Genomic DNA, 21,550 nt, shown 5'->3' on the forward strand with positions numbered 1-21,550 from the left:
ATGCTAGAGGGTTCTCGTCTATCTCAAGTTTGGGCACAACCTCTGCATCCGTTCATCAGTCTGTGACTGATGCTGACATGTAACACTTCTTCTCCAAGCCTATAATGTAATGGATGCTAGTGGGTCCCAACGAGATCCCTTTTTCTAGCCAGCATTCCTGTCACCTGCCCGCCATTTTGTCTGACAGTTCAACTGGGAACTATGCAGCACCCCACCCCCAGCCAGGGCACACCTCAGGTGTGACTCACTGGCATAAGATATAAAAAAGAAGGGACAGACCCCTTACACCAAAACAGGATGAATTTTGTGGTGTAAATTTTCCTCCAGAGCTTCTGCCGTAGGATCACAGTTAATCTAATCTTGGTTTCCCTTCCCTGTCCTGCTTCTCTCAAGGAAACCCTCTCCTCTTCTCCCCATCCAAAAAATTCTCCAGACAAGATCCCCTGTCTTCAGCACTGCTTCTGTGGGAGCTGACCAAGACCATGTGTCTTCATATCTAGCCCAAGGTGTCTCACTGATTTTGCTTTCTAAACATTCCTTGGCAATTCTTGCAAATGCTCTCCTTTAGATTAACTTTTCTATCAATTTACAAGACCAATACAAATTCCCCTGGGGATTTACATTGGAATCTTTAGAATTGACACATTCATGTAGGGAAAATCGTCATGAGCCAGGAGCGTGTTTATCTTACATGCCCCTCCGTAGAGTTTATAGATAGAAATGGAGAATGTGTTCATCTTAGGTGTCCCTCGGTAGAGTTTATAGGTAGAAAGAATGAAATAAAAAACCAGTTTTATATTTATGATCAAAAATTAAACAAGTATGCCCACTATCACTTCTTCCATTCAAAATTGAACCAGGGCTTGGAGGGAAAGAATAGAATACATAAAGAAGATATGGTTTACATATACAATGGAATACTACTTGGCAATGAGAAAGAATGAAATCCTGCCATTTGCAGCAATGTGGATGGAACTGGAGGGCTATTATGCTAAGTGAAACAAGCCAGTCAGAAAAAGACAGATATCTTGTGTTTTCACTCATGTGTGGATCTTGAGAAACTTAACAGAAGACCATGAGGGAAAGGAAGGAGAAAAAAAAGTAAGACAGGAAAGGAGGCAAACCATAAGAGACTCTTAAATACAGAGAACAAACTGAGGGTTGATGGAGGGTGGGTGATGGGCATTAAGGAGGGCACTTGTGGGGATAAGCACTGGATATTTTATGGAAGCCAATTTGACAATAAATTATATTTTAAAAATTAAAAATAAAATAAAAAATAAATGAATAAACCAGAAAATTCAGCAAATGTGAAAAGGCAACTGAATAATTAGTTAATTAATTATATTTTAAGACCCAAAATAAAATTATCATTCACACAGGAATTGACACCTACATTATAAGAATTTAAAAGTAAGTTTAGCAAAATTGCCAAATGCAAGGTCTCTATAAAAAAATCAAATATTGTTTATATACTAGCCACATAACGAAATGCAAAAAATGAAAAAACTTTAAGTATATGATTTGAAAGAGTACCCAAAACCATCACACACTGACTAAAAATGAAAGATATATAAGCCTCCACACAGAAAAAAGATCACACATAATACAGGGAAATTAGGAAGACCTAAACAGATGGAGGAATGCTTTATTTGTGGTTTAGAAGACTCAGTACTGCAAAGATGTCAGCTCTCTCAAAATTGATCATTGCAATCTTGGTTGAAATCCCAGGAGGTTTTTTGTTTTTTGTTTTTCAAAAACTTGACCAGCTGATTCAGAGCTCTGAGAATAACCAAAACACTCTTGGAGAAGGAGGAAGTAAGACCTATTCTATCAGGTAGCAAGACTTGTCATTAAATAATTAAGTGTGGCAGAGCATATAGCAGACAAAAGGCCCACAAAGGTCTCTGTGCATATCGGCACACTGGATATTTTTTGAAGTACTACTAAATAAAGAGCAGTGGGGGGAAGTGATAATTTCCATAAATTATGCTGAGGCCATTGGATATCATTGGGAAAAAGTAAATCTTGGGGTGCCTGGGTGGTTCAGTCGGTTAAGTCTCCGGCTTCGGCTCAGGTCATGATCTCACGTTCGTGGGTTCGAGCCCCGCGTCAGGCTCTGTGCTGACAGCTAGCTCAGAGCCTGGAGCCTGCTTCCGGTTCTGTGTCTCCTTCTCTCTCTGCCCCTCCCACTCTCATGCTCTGTCTCTCTCTGTATCAAAAATAAATAAAACATTTTTTAAAAAGCTAAAAAAATAAATAATTAAAAAAAAAGTAAATCTTGACTACTGCCTGATACCATATTAAAAATATCAACCCTAAATGACCTGCAGAGCTACCTGAAGCACAACAGAAACATTAACATTAATAGTAAAGATTAATAATTGGACTACATCAAAGATAAAAGCTTTCATTAATCAAAACACATTATTTAGGTTGAACATACACATCCTCCATGATCCAGCAGTTCCACCTCAGATATACACCCAACAGAAATGTGTGCTCACAGGCACTAAGAGACATGTCCAATGATAGAACATAGAAATGATGGTGTAGTCACACAATAAAAATACTACACGGCCATGACAAGAAACAAACTAAAACTACAGTCAACCAAATGCATGAGCATTAAAGGCAATATTGGAGAAAAGAAGCCAAATGCAAAAGAATATAACTGTGGGATTCTATTTATAAGAAGAAGTTCAAAAGCAGGCAAAACTAAATTATAATGCTACAAGTCAGCATACAGGTTATATTTTGAAGAGGATGAGGAAATTAAAAATCGGAAAGTGATGCAAAAGGGGCTTTGAAGTGATGGTAATGTTATATATATTTTGTTTTACCTGTATGGTGGTGACATGGATGCTCACTGTTTGACAAGTCATTGAACTCTTTGTTTATATATTTTTAATTTAAACATAACTTTTTATATTAATGTCTAGAGTTAATCCCCCCTCACTTCTCAACCCCACCACCTCCCATTTCTCATGTTGAGATCATCTGAATATTAATTTTTTTAATAATTAATTCTAATTTCAGCTTTAATTACATTTTACTCCTTTTTTCTTTTTTGGCATCACGACTATTCATAGCTCACATTTTCTTCTCTGATTCATCTTTTAAAACTTTTTTTGCAGTAGAACTTCTAGACATTCCTTCAGGTTAAAGTTTACAGATAGTCAACTAAGAGTCCTTGCTCATGCATTTTTCTGCCCCCCTTGACTAACAGTTTGCATGGTACACACTCTAATTGCATTTCCTCTTTTCCTCAGAACTTCAAAATATCGCCCTGTGTCTTCTTGCAAGGCCAAAGAGCCACCTAAACTCCATCTGACTCTCATTCTGTTTTATGAGTTCTATTTCTTTTGATTCACAAAGCTTTAAGCCTTCTTTCCCTGATCTTCCATAACTTTGCCACAGAATGAAGTGTAGGTTCTCAATGGGCCCTTCCAATCTATGTGAATTTGTTTCAGTTCTGTATATTTTCTTGTCCTATATCTTTGAGTACTTCCTCCCCTTAGCTCTCTCTGTTCCTGAAATGCTCACCAATGAATGTTGGAGCTTCTTTAACTACCTAGCATGTCCTATAATATTTTTTTTAAGTTTTGTTAACATTTATTTATTTTTGAGAGACAGAATGAGACAGAGTGTGAGTGCAGAAGGGACAGACAGAGAAGGAGTCACAGAATCCAAAGCGGGCTTCAGGCTCTGAGCAAGCATTCAGCACAGAGCCTGACGTGGGGCTCGAACCCCTGAACCGAGAGATCATGACCTGAGCCAAAGTCAGACACCCAAATGACTGAGCCACCCAGATGCCCCAATATAATGTTTTTTAACATTTATTTATTATTAAGAGACAGAGCATGTGCATGGGAGGGGCAGAGATAGGGGGAGATACAGAATCCGAAGCACACTCCAGGCTCTGAGCAGTCAGCACAGGGCCTGATACGGGGCTCAAACTCACAAACTGAGAGATCATGACCTGAGCCAAAGATGAATACTCAACCAACCAAGCCACCCAGGCGCCCCTGTAATATTTTAAATGTACTTTCTTTCTCTTTACCCTTCTATTCTACATGTGGTAGAATTTCATGACTCTTCCAGCTGACTAGTTGGTTGTATTCTTTTTGGTATTCAATCAGCTTACTGACATCTTGTAATAATTAGGTTTATTGCCAGGAGCTTTAAATAAAATCATAACTTCCTATTCTTATTTTGTATTTCTTAATGTATTTTATTTGATCTATTAACTCTATTGAAGTTGATTTCTTTCTTTCATGTTGTTATTTCCTTGACACATTTGGTAATCTATGTCATACGCTTATCTCTGTATTTGGGATTCCTCATTAGCCTGTCTATGAATGCTCTTTTGTGGCTACCACCTCCTGCTTTAGCAATTTAGGAGTGAGAGACTCTGCATGTGCTTCCTGGCAAGACTGCTAGCAGCTTATACCCCATGAGTAGGAACTTGGGCATCTCGGTGACAGTGGGAATCACCTGGGGGCATGACTATGCCTCTGTCTCAAGTGGACCCACTTACAGCTGGGGGCGAAGACGTCTGTCACTCACTGCCTGGCACAAGGCTGGAGCAGGAAGATGCACACCTGCCCAGCTCCCCCTACAGAATTACTCGAACTTGCCACCATGATAGTGACCCACCTGGTATTCCCCCTGCCCTCTGAATTGCCCACCTCAAAGCTCAAAGAACACCAAAGCCCAGAACTTTCTCTCCAGCAAGTCCTTGACCCTCAAAGTTCATGCTTGCAAAATAAAAATTGGAAATAAATGACCTCTTGTACTCTTCATTTCTACTTGGAAGGCTATATTGGGCAGTGGTTAGAAATCCACATTATAATATCGAGTCAGATTGCCTGATTCAGATCCCTAGTTCAACCATTTGCAACCTGGGTGACTTTGTCAGTTACTCTATCTGTGCCTCAGTTTCCTCACCTGTTAGCTATGGATACTAATAATAACCTGATTCTGAGGATGACTGAGAAGTTTAAATGGGCTAACACAAATAAAGGTCTTTGATCAATACCAGTACACATAAATACTCAACAAATGTCAAAAAATAGTACTCTTACAATTCAGAGATTTCATGAATGTAGTCTTATTCTGGGTATTGAAACTCATCCATTCCTGGGCCTGACATTAATAACAACAACAAAAAACAGTGCCAAAGGGAAGAGTCACAGCTTCCAACAATTTGGGGATATAATTAGCATTTAAAATCAAGAATTTCTTTTCTTCCTTTGATTGTCAGTTGAAATCACATTTTTACTGGATGAATTCCTTACCTTTTGGAGCCTTGACTACATTGGATTCTGTTCAAAGCACATGAATTTAATTTCAATCCCTATGGTGTTTATAGCATGGTGCTAGGTGCTGAAGATTAAATATACTATGCTCACCTATGCAGAAACACAGCCAGGAAGGATTTTCTGTTGCATTTACAACTTGACTGGGCAAGAAATTCTTTAATCATATATTTCCCCTCAAACCTGTATACTAGGTTTCCTTGGCTTCAGAAATTTAATACAACATGAATGTCTGGGGACCCTCTGTTTATCCTTTATAAGTGAACTATTTTCTTTTTTGCTCAAATGCAAAGAGAATTATTTTCTCAACCTTTTATTTTTATAATTTTTTAGCAAGTTAGTTTTTGCTTACTTTTCTTGGAAATAGATCTACCTAATCAGGTGACTCTCCATGTAAGAAAGTTTTCTTTAATTGTGTTTTTAATTATTAATTTCATGCCAATTAATATGCTTGCTTTCTCGGAAACGCCATAATTCTTAGGTTCTCTACAGCTCCAAATTTCCCTTTTAGTATTTTCTGTATATCCAAAAACAAATGTTGAAATATACACCCTATTCATCACTTAAATTTTCCAGTGCATTAGTTCTGCTTCTTTACTGCCTCTAAAATTTATTTAAATTTTGCTATTATATTTTTAGTTCATGGAAATTTTTTTATAGTTCATTCAATTCATTCACACTTCATCACAGTTTATTTTCATAGATCTCTGCTCCAATTCCATGGATGCCATGCCTTCCTAAAACTTATCAATCATACCAAAAAGTTTTCTAAAGTTCTTTTCTGATTCTTGCCACAAAACATTTTCTGATGTTTCTTTTTTTTTTTTTTTCCTATAGCATGATGTATTCATTCCTTATTTGGCATTAGTTTTTTTTTTTTTCACAACCATATATTTTTCCCTATTTCCTTAACCTTGAACCTGGGATGTTCTCTTTAGAATCTATGTGTGTCAACAAAAGGTGTGTGGGTTTCCACCACCGCCACTGTTGTGTATCTGATTGCTTCTCAAATCCTTTCACTCACCTGTAGCTAAAACATTGTTTGAAGCACATGATTGGTAACATTATTTAGAAGGGAAATAGTCTACGAAAATATGAGACTTTCTAAATTAAATATTAAGTGTACAGAATACATGGGTAAGAGGTGTGTGTATGGGGATAAATCTTGTGTTTTAGATAGATAGATACATACACAGATACATACATAGATAGATACATACATAGATAGAGATAGATGATAACTAGCTAGCTAGATAGCTAGATAGATAGAGATATTTTATCCTGGAGAGAGAGAGATGGCACAAATGGCACAAGCAGGCTCCATGCTAATTGTGGACATAGGACTTGATTTTGTGACCCTGGGATCATGACCTGAGCTGAAATCAAGAGCTGGACACTCAACCAACTGAGCTACACAGGCACACCTTGTGTTATATTTATTGAGTAAAAAAAAAGAAAGGAATAAGACAGTGGATTTGGGAAAACAAAAATACAACACGAGTAATGTGGATGAAGAATGCATTTGACATTGGCATTCTGTTATGGAACAAAGAAACCCACTGAGACAACCACACAGCTTCCTCACCTATCATCCCAATCACTGGTCCTCCACCTAAGGTTAATGATACTGAAAATAGTAATAATAATACTAAAGTCATACATCCAAAGGAGGAAACAGCAATCAGGGATGAAACAACACATGTTCTGGCTTACTCCAGCTCAAGGCAAAGCTGAGAAGAAGTTTGAGGGGAAATGTACATTAGATAATATATGAAATCATAAGGAGGGCTAGGGTTGAAATAAAATAGAACATACAGAGCCTGTGACCTAGAGAGTGCTAGCCTGTTGGGTACTGGTTTTCTTCCCAGATTGTTTGTAGTCGGCATAGATGAATCATTTGTTTTTAAATCTACATTGCCTCGTTTGTTTTACCTGTCAACATTGCTGGGTGGAGGAAATCTTGAACTAAACATGAAGGAGCTCAGTCCCTGGATTTGCATGTTCTGGCTGGTTTTCTATCAGTTAGAGAGCATGAACTTGCATTTTCTCTCTGCCTCTGGCTGCCATATTAGTCAATCTCACTAGTGCAAGAGTGAAGAGTGAAGAGCTCCTGATTTTAACATAATTCCCAGTTTCTTATAGGCTTCCCTCTACTGTAGTTCACTGGACTACCAGAAAGCTCTCTCCTCCTTGTATGATCTGACTCTCTGACATTCTGAACAGAGAGGGTAAATGAAATATACAAACCCAACAACATTGCCACCAGGGTATTTTCTGTCTTTATCCCACCAAAAATACTCTACTTGTGAAGACTAAACTACCTTGGAGGGAAAGTGCCAATACCTGTCCTCACTTCCTATGAGTTGTACTGGGGGAGTTTCATTCAGTCTTCAAATGGCTGAAGAAAGGAAAAACTGATAAGAAAGACAGGGGCTAGGGGCGCCTGAATGGTTCGGTCAGTTAGGCGTAGGACTCTTGATTCTGGCTGAGATCATGATCTCATGGTTGTGAGATGGAGTCCTGTGTCAGGCTCTGAGCTGCCAGCTCAGAGCTTCCTTGAGATTTTCTCTCTCTCCTTCCCTCTGCCCCTCCCTCACTCTCACTCCCTCTCTCTTTCAAAAATAAATAAACATTTAAGAAGAAAAAAAAAGAAAGGCAGAGGCTAGGTAATGGCAGCAAAGAAGCAGTAGAGAGATGGATGTCTGGAATTTAAATTAGCACAGTTCTTATGTTTCTGAACCCTGGTGGAGGCCGTAATGAGAGGGGACAAAGCAGACTGACACATGGGTGGCATGATACAGGGATCCCTTGACTGGGCGCTCCATCCAGCTCTTAACCAGCAGTCAGCAGAAATGTCTTCCAAATATGATGATCCATTGGCTGTCCCTCAAGTTTTAGAGCTGTTGTAAGCTTTCGTCTTTTGTGTATGCCTTCATATGTAATCATGGTGGAAAGTTGGGTAAGAATTTCTGGCACAAGATATATCTTTCCTACATAACTGAGATGAATTGTCAGTTCTGTAGATTGTGTATTTCTATATTTTGGGATGAAAAAATCTAAAGTTAGGTTTATGTCACTAAAAAAGTCAGGTGGCACATAACATATTGCACATATTTTAACTAATGACAAAAGTGTTTTATTTACTAGGAAGAAACATTTTAATCAGTTGAAGATTAGTAAAGAATATACTTACTGATTTACAGAAAACTTTAAAAATCTCACTCATTCTCATTTTTGTAAATAGTTACATTTTCCCTTTGTGATCAAAATTCTGAGAGACCCCAATACAAATCAGATGTGTTTATCAAGGGAAAGAATAAGCATAAGTAATGCCAGACAGTGCCAAACCTTCATGTAGGCCATTGTTCTCCAACTCAGCATCCAGCAGTGATACAAGATCAGGCACAGAGTCTTCAAAACATCAACCCCAAAAGGAATCACAGAAAAGACTTTGTATTTGACTAACTGACATAAATTTGACCCATGAGAAATGTATTCCATAGAAAGGACTTGGAGGAGCCATCTCAAACTGTCTCATGTAATCAATGAGAGAACTTTATACCAAAGAAGACCTTGGACAATGAGAAGACTACATGGAGAACATGGAACTTGTCACAGCACAAAGAAACCATGAATGTAGAGGAGAACCGGGGGGAGGGGGCCAGCATCACAGCAAGTGAACTTAACCTGCCTTCTCCTACAAAGCTGCTACAGCCACACTCAACCAACACAGTGGCAACTAGGAAGAGGCAGGGAAATGGAGCTTCACCCAAGACCAGAAATTCACTTTGACAGAATGACTGTCCAGGTCCTTGAGCTAGGTGTTGTTAGTAGTCATTCCAGAGCATTTTTCTAAGGCCGAGAATAAGAATTCAGACAGACATATCAGAGAATTAAGGTCCCCAGTCCTGGACTCATGAACACGCAGGCATCAGGCTTCCAGTAGACTGGAGCCTGATATGAAGCCAAGGGCCTTCCTGACAAAAGTTTCCACATGCATCGTGCCCAGACCCAGGCCTGCTCTCAGGTTGTAACTAAGTATGAGGCCTCCAGGAGGAAAGAGGTCCATGTGGCTGGACTACAGAGATAGGGGGACAGGGAGCCCAGCAGTCAACAGTGAGGGCAGTGCTCCTGTCTCCCACCTTGCATGCTGGGTATTTAGGGTTAATTACAGAGGAGAATTCTCTGAGAAAGGGGGTGAAGAAGACACAGAGGACAGTGCTTCAGGATGATGGCCTAGGAGACTCAATAAGGAAAGCCAGGATTTCCTTATTTTTAAGTTTTAAATTTTTAAATTTTAAGTTTTTAAATTTTTAAATGCACTGCTGCTCTCCTGGGTCAACATCAGATTCACAAAACAAACACCATCCTCCTGGGCTGAATGAGTGCTGGTCATGGCAGGCTTACATCCTTGAGCTCCCACTTAAATCCACCCCAGGCCCTACTGTCTCCCAGATGAGAAGCATCTTACAGGGCATCTTCCATGCAGCAGAAGATGGGTGAGGAAGAGGCGTCTTGCCCAGTGATGGGCCATGTTTTTAACAGCCATAGAAATAGAGCAGAGTTTCCAACACACATTCCATTTAAACATTTCTTCTTACCACCCATGTTAAAGTGGTTTCTGAGTTTGTCATCTCCCAGGAGTGATTTAATGACTTGAACTTTAAGAATTCCTTCTTAATGAGGTAGGGAACTTAAAGTCAGTACCATCCCCTATTATGTTGACCTGCCCATGACAGAGGGTGAATTATATGCTTAAAAGCTTAAAATATTAAAAAATAAAAATAAAAAAGCTTAGCATGGGGAAAGGTTAGGGAGGGAGAAAGAAGAATCAGGGTAATGGAGCTGTGATAGTATTCAGTCAGCTTTGGTTATTAGCAAGAACACAAATGTACAAGTTCTGCCAGGGGGAGACTGTACTGCCATTTTCTTCCAGCTCCCAGGGACTAGACAGTGTGCTCCTTTCAAGGAGAGCAGACCCTGCCATAGAAGAGAATGGTTTGGGTTTTGTTGTGTCTGATGAAAAAGAGAAAAGGGTGATTGGCATTAAACGTCACCCAGGATGGTACGGACCTTTCCATGCTGGCAGCCCCACTGGCGGCTACTGCCTGGGTGCCATTTTCATCCACTTCCACAAAACTTTTGTGGACAACTTTTGACAGGTACAAATTGGGACTTGGAGAGATGCCAGTAAGATCAGCCTTCCCTTCTTCGAAGATATCCGTGATACCCATGTCCTGTAGAATAGAATTCAGATCATAGCTGTCTTCTAATGTGAACTGTGGAAAGGAGACGGCTACCGCTTCTTCTGACATATTTTCTGAGCTGCTCCAGGACATTATTTTTTCGTGGGTGATGTTCCTTTCAAGCTACAAGAGGGAGAAAATAATATTTAGGGTCAGATTATGAGCCTGCAAAGGATGCCCCAGTGACTTCAAAGGGCTTGAGTCTATTTCAACAGCCAGTAACAATCTTTGAGTTCCTTCTCTAAGCCTCAAAATACTCTTATTTAAATATTTAATTTAAATACTCATTTAAATTCTGCCTAGCAAGTCTCTTTCCTCTTGAGAAGTCACAAGAGAATTTGAGTTCTGGTGTCCTCTTTAGAAGTAACAAGACAATTTGAGAACTTTGTCCTCTTGTGTCCAAGGCCTTTGCTCCTAACCTTTCCCCACACTATGCTTTCTGTCCTCTGTTGTCTGACAGACTAGCATCTGGGTGCCGAAGCCCAGCAAAACTCAGTTGACCAAGTTGGGTGAGGTTGGTCAAGCCTTAACATTCTGAAGTTCAATCCCCCCTTCTATAAAATGGAAATAATACCATTAAGCTCTTGCAAAGATTGAACAAAATAATGTATGTAAAGAATTTAATATAGTGCTGACACAATAAATTTTGAATAATGGCTATTATTGTAATCACTGTCCAGGTATTTCTCTCTCACTTCCCCCCCACCTCTGTCTCCATCTCTCCCTCATGGAATAATATGTAGCTGGGCTTCCCCAGACTTTGTGAATTCCCACCTCACAAGCAATCTATTCTGGTGTCAGTATCTCCACTCCATCAAGGCACATGCACCCAAAAACAGAGTTCAGCTAAAGGGTCATTCCATGAGCCACAGCAAAACTGTTTGAACAAGAGTCCAGAAGTCAGGTAATTCAAAAAAAGGAAAAGCTGTTTCTTGTGTAGCAATTCTCAAGTCACTCTGTGTCCAGATTCGTAAGTCTGGAGAACAATTGTAGAAGACTGTGAGACTGGAGAGGAAGGTCCTAGCCAACATTTTTGGCATTTGTTCCTTTCTAAACACCAGAGGAAGACATATCTCCTCGAATTCAGGTTCTTATATATTCCTTGATATCTCTGAAAGCTGAAGTGCTGTCCTTCCTCAGGACAGTAAATGGTTCTTGGGCCACTCTCCAAAGATCTACAATTGGAATATTTCATAGACACTTGAAAGTGAAGACTTACCTCTTCCAGGCCCTTCAGGTTGTCTTCAGAGAAAGCCGGCAGCAGGACAAACATGCTGAGCGCCCCCTTGGTATACCTCATCTCAAGGATCTGCACCTTCAGCTCCTCTATGAAGCCAATCCTAAATAGGCCCTTTTGATTCATCATCTTCACAGTCTTCTTTTCATTCTGTAGTGGACAAGATGGCAAGTCATAGGATGGCCAGAGTAGCTCACAGACTCACACAGCCCTCATCTCCCCTGAAAACAGGGCTCCATTAAGATGAGAAGGGTCTTTGCCAGAAGCTCTGAGCCACACTAGTGACCCAGGCTAACAGTCTTTGGCCCAGTCAGCCCTTCCTTTACCAACACTTTTTGGTTTTAATAGGTTCTTCAGCTCCCAAGACCGCTTGCTGGTAAACTGTCTATCCAGGCATCTACCTACAGCCCAGACAGTGGAAACAAGCCCCATTTTCTACCTTCCCTGCCTGCACTGCCCAGTCTCTTGGCCTCACCTTGCCCTTGCTGGCCTGCATGACCCACCACAGCACCAGTTGGAGCCTTGGTTAGATGGTAATCATCGACATATTAAATAACAACACTTGTTCCATAGGCTTCCATCAGATGAAAAAGCGCCACCCCAAACACCTTGTGTACCTGCAGGGTCATCAGTCTATAGATGAAGACATACAGGCCTGATAACAGGTGGTGGGCTGGAGTGTGTTCCTCCCCTTCCCTCCATTCTACAGTCTGGTAGCTTAGAACGTGGGTTTTTGAAACTAATATTCACAGATATGAATGCTAATGCATGAATTTAGCTAAGTAACCTAACCCTTGCATTCTCCTCCCCCATTTCTCCTAAAATGAGAAAAATAACACCCATTTTCATAATGGTATTTTGGGTGACAAATGAAATAATGAATGAGAAATGCTTAATGCAGTACTTCAAGTACTAATTTTTGCTAATAACAAAATATTCTTATTATATTGTACGCTGCAACCCACAGACCTGTTTCCAAGTTGAGTATACATACCGAAATCATAATTTCTTAGTGGAAATTATGAGCGGACTATCTAGAAAACCATGTGTTCTAATATCATACCTCATTTAGAGAGAAAGGTGCATCCACTGTGTTTTCACAGTCAAAGTATTTTTCCCATTTGGCCTTGAAGTAAACAGCATTCACGAGCACCAGCACAGTCGCACTATTAATAGTGTCCTTGCTGAAGAGTTCCTTGATTTTACCTTAAAAAAAGGTTCCAGAGAATATCTTGAACATGAATCGTGTCAGAAGGATTCACATAGACAGATCATTCTTAATGTCACTTAACATGCCCAAGGATAGAGCATGTCTAATTCAAAAACTAACCCAAGAAAACTACACCACTCATCTTCAGGTGGGGGGGATGTGAGGGTGAGAGCTATAGGGGAGGGACTGTCACTCAATATGAGGAAGGACCCATTCTAAAGCACTGACTCTGCTTCAGTTCACTGCATCACTGTTGTCGGGACTTGCCCAAGTCCTCCTATGCCATGATTTACCTTCCAAAGGAGGCCCGGACACCTGATTATATCATAACCTCCCAGAGAAACAGAACCACTGTGGAAACCTGCCATCTCAAGCACTCATCACAGCAGAGTATATGTTTAAATATACACAAAAAGGCATATAAATGTGCTGGACCAGGACATAAAACCTATTTGATAGGGGCTTTCACATGTGCACTTTCATTCCATCCCAGGTCAACCATGAGAACAGGGTATTGTTTTCCTTTCTCATAGAGGAATAAATTACAGTCCATGAGCGGTGAGGCCCCACAGCCAAAAGTCAGCAAGGGTGGCTGAGATTAATCCCGCAGCCTTCCAGCTTAGGCTCCTTCCACTATAACACAGCCCTGCGGCCGACTGGAACAGCCCATGCTGCCATGCAATCACCCATTTTCAGCACACACCCCTTTCCACCTCCAAATACCAAACCATCCGTTATTTGAATGCATGCTGAGTCCTTAAAGATGCCTAGAGCTTTCTACTGCAAGACTTCTACTTCAATCTCATAATAATAGATTATGTTGACATCACCTACACTTAAAATAGTCCAGGAGAGTTGACTAACTAGGAAAAAGTAGATGCTCATGCCTTAGTATGAACATTTTTAAATGAACACACTTTCCTCTTGGCAATTGAGTGGAACCTTGAAGGAATGGAAATTTTTGTAGCATCTGGACCAAGTGAGGAGAAATAATTTTGGAGTTTTGGTGCTTCTCCCAAGAAAAAGCCAGACATCAGATTTCACGTTAAAAATTATTCTGCAGGCACCTGGGTGGCACAGTCGATTAAGCATCTGACTCTTGATTTTGGCTCAAGTCATGATCTCATGGTTCGCGGGTTCAAGCCCACGATACACATTGGACTCAGCACTGATAGCCCAGAGTCTGCTTGGGATTCTCTCTCTCTCTCTCTCTCTCTCTCACTCACTATCTTGCTCTCTCTTTCAAAATAAATAAACTTTAAAAAATTATTCCATTTTACATTGAATTCATAGTTTCACTATTTATCACTATCTCTAAAGCCCTTTTCACCCAGAAAACACCTATGTACTTAGTGATGGGTTGATAAAAATTGTGATTTTATCTCCAATTCCCTCTGAATAACTAGACTCTCTTCACAATCTTTCTACTAAACTTTTTCGTTTTTCATGGAAACAGTTAACATCCTGCTGGCATGTGCTTGCCTGAAAGGATTTTACCTTTTATGATGGAGTGAAGGAACATCAGCAAGTAACATAGCATCTAAGCATTTGCCTCTTTGCACCTACAAAACGGGCTTTGAACATGACCCATGTAGGTGAGTACCTGGCCTTGACAGACTAGCCATCTGAGAAACTGGGCCAACTTTTCTCCTTTTAAATGGAAAAGAATACCAATCACAATGTGTTTGTTCTTTCTTACCTTGGCACTGAGATTCAACCCAAAAGTTAATCTGTTGTCTGGACTTTTCAGTGTCTTTCCGGAAATCAACGCTTTCAATGGTCGTGTGGTAAAATTGAGTCACACCATCTAAGTATTCCTGTTAAATTAAAATGGGAATTTCATTTAAAGGGAAATACTGCAATGAAATCAGATAACTGTGCTAATAGTTAAGACGGAGGCAGGCAGGGGACGCCTAAGGAGAGAGATGTGCCCAGTCACTTAAACAGGACGCATGTCATCTCTGTCTATCCCCACTCTTAATTAGCTAGTGACACTTCACTCGTTGTGGTGACAATTTAGGGACTCATTGTGGTGAAAATTTAGGATACAGAGTGCTTGTTCATGAAGCAGTCCATAGTTACAAGGGCACAAGCCTTTCCTACCAGATGCCCTTTACCTTGGACATTCCATTAGTGGAGACACTGCAACATGAATATCAAGCAACTTGAGAGACTTAGCTGTAACGTGCCTCTATTTTTAAGAATTAAAACCGTACTCACTGGTTACAGAGTTTCTGGGGTGACAAAAACATTTTGGAACTTGGGTGCTGCTTATACGACATTGTGAACGTAATTAAGCATCCAACTCTTGATTTTGGCTCAGGTCACAATCTCATGGTTCATGAGTTTGAGTCCTGTAAGTGTACTTGGAATTTCTTCTCTCTCTCTCTCTCTCTCTTTTCCTCTCTCTTGCCCTCTCACTCTCTCTCTCAAAATAATAAATATTTTTAAGAATGTTATAAAAAGGCAATTTTTATGTTTTAGTTTACCACAGCTTTTTAAAAAGTTATAAGGTAATGTATCAAAACCACTGGTGTGTACATTTTTAATAGGTGAATTATATGATATGTGAATTTATACCTCAGTGAAGCTAGTTTAAAAGAAAAAAACAGTATATAAAAATCTCATTTCCATTGTAAGAGAATATACTTATTTTGGCCAAAGAAGGCCAAGCCCACCCTCTTACTAACCAACCTTATCACACATTTGCCTGGGGGCAACCCCCTCAAGTTTATTGCTAAGTCTGTGGCTCCTTCCAGTGGTGACAGAGGAAATTGAAGCCTGGACTCAGATGCATCTTGCTGTATGTACACACTTCTTAGCCAGGCAGATAAGCCAAGGGCCTTTTTGGCTCCAAATGCAGTCTCCTGCTACACAATTTTGCTGCTAAGTGTGTAGAATTTTATTGAGGTGTGTCCTGATCATGGTGTGAAAGGGGATTTTAGAGAAGTGTTGGTGGAAGGTTGGGGAGGGACTGGAAGAGGACCTGTGAAGTGTTTCTACCAAGCATCTTTACTGGGAAAGACAGTCACAAGAGAGAAGGCCGTTACCAAATAGCTCTGAAAGCTATGACCCTCTTGAGCCCACTGGAACTGGCCTCTTAAACTGCTCGGGTTGAAAACTAGGACGAGAGAAACAGAAGGTGAGCAAGAGCCCCAGACAGCCCACCAGTCCACGGCACATCCTCCTGTCAGAGGGGACTGTGTTCCAGATGGCAGATGAGTAGTCCAGCTACTCACTGATTTTTTTTTAATTAGTATGCTATATGATAGTTTTAATCACCAACTGTGTTGAACTCACCGGACAGATGGGGAATTCCTGCTCTCCATAAAGCCTGTTGGCAATACTTAGGGTGTAATCAACTTTGATCCTGTCTAACTTGGAGAGAAGCCGCCCGAAGTAGCAACTGAGCAGTCCACTCTCATCTTTGGAAGACTCAGCCTAACAAAAGAAGAAAGAAAATGTGATTTATTTGTTTATGTGATTCAGCCACTAAATCTCTAGTGATTCAGCCACTAAAGCACATTGTCATTTCACTTTGCTACCATGTGGTGGAGCAATCTGAGAGGAAGGGAGGAATAGAGGACAGGAAGTGGTCCCAAGAGAAGATCATGGCTCCTGCTCGGTATCAAGGTCATCTGGGCACAATACAATGGGAGACTCAGCAGTGCGCACTACACTTCAGATCAGTGCACATTGATTTTGTTTATATTCAAAAAGATACAAGAAAAAGACCATCTTCTCTCCACCCTCCTCTTAAACTTTCTAAGGTATGAGGATGTATGACCTGGAGAATACCTTTCCCATTCCTGCTACGAGACAACCAGTAAAAGCTTTGTGTGTCAGACGATTTTGACATGAAGTGCAACAGGCAAACATGGAGAAAGAGTAAGACCCCCACAGCTGATCGGTCCCCCTCACTGCCCTTCATCTTCAACCATGCTCCATCCCAGGGACCTGCGGCCTGCACAAGTAGGTGAGTAATGAATGGGCTTTAATCTAACAGTCTTTATCATGAGCAGGAAATGCCAGATCCTACTCTTTAGGAAACTAGCTGTCAGCCAACAACATATAAGATACATAATCAGGGGGCGCCTGGGTGGCTCAGTCGGTTGAGCCTCCGGCTTCGGCTCAGGTCAGATCTCACGTTTGTGGGTTCGAGCCCCGCGTCAGGCTCTGTGCTGACAGCTAGCTCAGAGCCTGGAGCCTGCTTCCAGTTCTGTGTCTCCTTCTCTCTCTGTCCCTCCCCCTCTCATGCTCTTTCTCTCTCTGTATCAAAAATAAATAAAACATCAAAAAAAAATTTTTTTTAAAGATACATAATCAGGAAGGAATTAGAGGTCTATGGGGTTATTGCTTTTGTTGCTGATGATGACAGCCAGGACCTAATGTTTGGGGATAAGTAACCATTGCCAAATATAGCCTGGCCAGAATGAATGGTTCAGGAGTCTGTGGTGGCTTACCTGCAGAGTCGGAGACTCCCTTGTTTCCTTCTGCCCCTCCAGACAGCTGTCAGCCAGTTCTTCCTGGTTTTTGCTTTTCAGACAGGGATCAGGTTCCTCTCCTTCACCGTGGGAAAACTCACTGAAGTGTAGCACCTGCACGATGGTGATTACAGGGTCTTTCAGACAATATGAAGAGCACGAAGTCTGAATGGCTTCAGAAACATTTTTATAGTGTGACAGGGACAATGATCACATACTCAAACAACTGTAGTTTAAAGAGTAGTGGATGTTTCTTTTAACTTGGCTGTGAGGTGGAATGGAAGGAAAGTAAATTGCATGCTATCTCCTGGGTCTGCATTTAAGAAAGAATGTAACCAGGGGCGCCCAGGTGGCTCAGTCGGCTAAGCATCCAACTCTTGATTTTGGCTTAGGTCATGACCTCACAGTCCATGAGACTGAGCCCCACATTGGGCTCTATGCTCAAGTGCGGCAGGCTCTGCTGTGAGTCTCTCTCTGCCTCTCTCTCTGCCCCCCCCCCACCACTAGTGCTCTCTCTGTTTCTCTGTCAAAGTAAACAAATAAACATAAAAAAGAGGGGTGCCTGAGTGGTTCAATTGGTTAAGTGTCCAACTCTTGATTTTGGCTCAGGTCATGATCTCAAGGTTCATGGGTTTGAGCCCTACTTTGTTTTGAGCCTGCTTGGGATTCTCTCTCTCTCCAACCTTCCCCTGCTCTCTCTGTCTCTCAAAATAAGTGAATAAACTTTAAAAAGATTAAAAAAAATTTAAAGAATGAATGTAACCAAACTAAAAGAATATGAAGGAATCCATGAGACACATGTGGTTATTGAGCCCATCAGACTCTTACTGTAAAATACACATTGGATTTTTGAAGACTTACCATGAAAAAAAATGTAAAATATCTCATTTAAAGCTTTTAATTGATTACATGTTGATATAATATTTTGGATGTATTGGGTTAAATAAAATCAAATATATTATTAAAGTTAGTCACACCTACTTCTTTTTACTTTCTTAGTATGGCTATTAAAACTTTGTAAATTATATATGGGGTTTGAATTATATTCATATTAGCACTGATCTAGACCTTCCCATCAACAAGCAAGTGAGGACAGCAAAAGATAAGTTATTCAGAGCATTGTAGAAATGTAGAAGACAAATGTGCATCTTGCATTGGTCAGGACAGTTTTGCTGAGCAGGCAAAACCCAAGTGCCTGGATAAAGAACATCTGAAATCTGACCCGGAGGGTGCCAACCACACTCTAAAGCTAAGTTTTGCTGATGGCATAATATTACAAATCAAAGTAAATGAATAAAGCAGAATGACCCCAAACCCCTTCTACCTTAATCCAAGAATTCAACTCCTCTGTATTAGGAGTGACAGTCAGGTTCCCATATAACCTCTGTATTGTGTGCTAGATCCAGGAAACTTATAAGACCAACCTCAGAGCCTATAGTTTATCTGGGGAGTTGTTCTTGTAACTTTCATTCATTCACTCTACAGATCTATATTGGATGCCTACTATAGCCAAGCACTGTTCTAGGATAAAGATCTTCACCATCTGAAAGATCATATTTGAGAGGGGGAAGCATATGAAAAGTAATACACATAGTAATAGATTACTGTATGCAGTATGTCAGAAGATGGAACCTGCCAAGTGGCGGGGGAGTCGCTAGGGTAAGAGGGAATTTTCCAGGGTTGGGGGCCAGTCTTCAGCATTAGATTGGGAGGTCAAACAAGGTAAGGCTGGTTGGAAAGGAAAACTCTGATCAAAGTTCTGAAGGAGAAAGCAAATTATAGATCAGCTATCTGGGAGAAGAGCCATCAGGCAAAGGAAATGGAGCAAAGGCCCTAAGGCGGGAGGGGGCACAGCTGACCCAAGGACTCTGGATGACAGTGTGACTGGAGGAGTGGGAAGGGACAGGAAGAGGGAGGGAGTCACCTGGGTCTGGATTCAAGTACCAGACCATGATGACCCACTGTGAGGACTTGGGCTTCTGTCATTAGCAAAATCAAAAGTCCAGGTTTTGATCAGGTGAGAAACAGGATCTGATTGAGGTTTTCAATGGACCCTTCTGGAAGCTAGGTTGAGAACAGAGCATCAGCAGAAGCAAGGAAGCCCATGCAGAAGTTGTTTCCAGGTTAGTAGGGATGGTGGGGGTCAGACCTCAGGGAGACAGTGGGGAGTGCCTGCATTCTGGGTGTGCATGGAGAGCGAAGCCCATTAGAATTTGATGACAAGCGAGAGAGAAAGTGAGGAGTCAAGGAGGACACCATGATCTTCAGCTGCCAAATATGTAAGTGGGGCTTACTAAATATTTATATATGGAAAGAAAGAAAGAAAACACATACATACATTAAAAAATATTGCTAGCAGGGGGCACTTGGGTGACTCAGTCAATTAAGCATCCTATTCTTGATCTCAGGTCATGACCTCATGGTTCGTGAGTTCGAGCCCCACATCGGGCTCTATGCTGATGGCACAGTCTGCTTGGGATTCTGTCTCTCCCTTTCTCTCTGCCTCTCTCTCTCTCTCTAAATTTTTTAAGAATATATTGCTAGCAGTATTGGTATGGATAATTATGGAGAGAAAGTAAGACAGACATGCAGACAAGACAGACATAAACGGAGACGATGAATATGAAAAGCTCTGAGACTGTGGAGGCTGGAGAAGTGCCATACAGGAGCCAGAGGTTTCATTGAGCCTTGAAGAGAAAGCAAGGCGGGGTGTAAATGAAAGCTCCAGGCAGATGCAGGCTCTGCCCCAAGGCCCAGGCTCGGTGAGCAGCTTGGCTCGACAAGGACGAATTGGGGTCTGACTCTGGGAGTGGACCCGAAGACACTGGACCCACACCTGGTCTATCTGCTGTGCGCTGTCACTTCGGGCTCCCAGGCGGACCATGCCGAGGGCAGCCGAGAGGCTCAGAGGACAGAAGAAGAAGTTTTTATGATGATCCTTTTTGCTTATCTCCTGGAAAAGATCAAAGCCAAACTTGGTGTTTGCTGCAACCAGAGACTCCATCCTGAAACTGACGATAGTCTAAAAACAAAGACAAAACAAAACAGAGAAAGAGAACATGATGATTAAAGGAAAGTAAGTAAATAGACAGTTCTCATTTTAAATACACAACATATAATCATATACAATGACTCAGTATGTTATTAAAAACCAGAAAACTAAGGTCACCATCATCCTGGTACATAGATATTGATGTCCATATCGGCATTGATACAGAAAGAAGTCTGTTTTCATTCAGTGGTGTGAATTCATTTCCTACAGCTACCACAACAAATTCTCACAAACCCACTGGCTTAAACAACAGGAATTCATTCTCCCTTAGTCCTGGAGACCAGGGGTCCAAATTCAAGGTGTTGGGAGAATCAGGTCATTCTGGAGGACTGTCGGGAAAAAGATGTCCTGCCTCTCTCCCAACTTCCATGGTTGCCAGAAACCCTTGGTGTTCCTTGGTTTACAGAGGTGTCACTAATCTCCACCTCCAACTTCATACACTACTCTTCTTTATGTCTTCTGTGTAGTCCAAATTTCCCCTTTCTTCCAAGGACACCAGTCATTGGACGAAGGCCCACACTAACTCAGTCTGACCTCATCTTAACTTGATGACATTGGCAAAGACCCTATTTCCCATGAAGAGCACATTTATAGGTACCAGGGACAAAGACTTAAACCAATCTTTGGGGGATACAACTTTCTTTATTCAGGAAAGACAAATTTACAGGCAACCGTGTCCCCAAAGTTCATCCCACCTCCTTCTCCACAGGCTCTACCCAGTTCTGCTTCAGTCTTCCACCTGGGCTTGTCCCTCAGCACCCTAAGACTGGGGATATGCCCAGCAAATTGTCATGAGCTGTGTCCTTTGTCACCTTCTCACTTCCTTCTGACAAACCACATGGAGCCTGCAGGACTTGAGGTGCTCCAGTCAGTCATCGATATTGTTCAAGAGATCATTGATCTTGAAAGATGGTGGGAGTTTAGAAATTCTACACTCAACCACAGGTGATATAGAATCAAAGTAAGGAAGTGACTCATTGAGGACAAATTCCTTGCCCCC

The 21,550-nt window shown here is 41.2% G+C and overlaps 1 protein-coding gene across 2 annotated transcripts; it reads right to left on the reverse strand.

Moving 5' to 3' along the window:
* Nucleotides 1-10,285: 10,285 nt before the first annotated feature.
* Nucleotides 10,286-20,502, reverse strand: SERPINB12 (serpin family B member 12). Of its 2 annotated transcripts, none has more exons than XM_029922798.1 (7): nucleotides 20,335-20,502; nucleotides 17,532-17,612; nucleotides 16,315-16,449; nucleotides 14,714-14,831; nucleotides 12,868-13,010; nucleotides 11,787-11,954; nucleotides 10,286-10,690 (listed from the first exon to the last, which is right to left on the reverse strand). In XM_029922798.1, the coding sequence occupies exons 1-7, from the start codon at nucleotides 20,500-20,502 to the stop codon at nucleotides 10,286-10,288; spliced, it is 1,218 nt and encodes a 405-aa protein (XP_029778658.1). The 2 variants fall into 2 exon arrangements, with proteins under 2 accessions (XP_029778658.1, XP_029778657.1); XM_029922797.1 differs by having other exon boundaries at nucleotides 16,315-16,455; nucleotides 17,478-17,612.
* Between the last annotated feature and the right edge of the window lie 1,048 nt (nucleotides 20,503-21,550).

Source organism: Suricata suricatta, chromosome 14 (genome assembly GCF_006229205.1).
Source record: "Suricata suricatta isolate VVHF042 chromosome 14, meerkat_22Aug2017_6uvM2_HiC, whole genome shotgun sequence".
Classification (NCBI taxonomy): Eukaryota; Metazoa; Chordata; class Mammalia; order Carnivora; family Herpestidae; genus Suricata; species Suricata suricatta.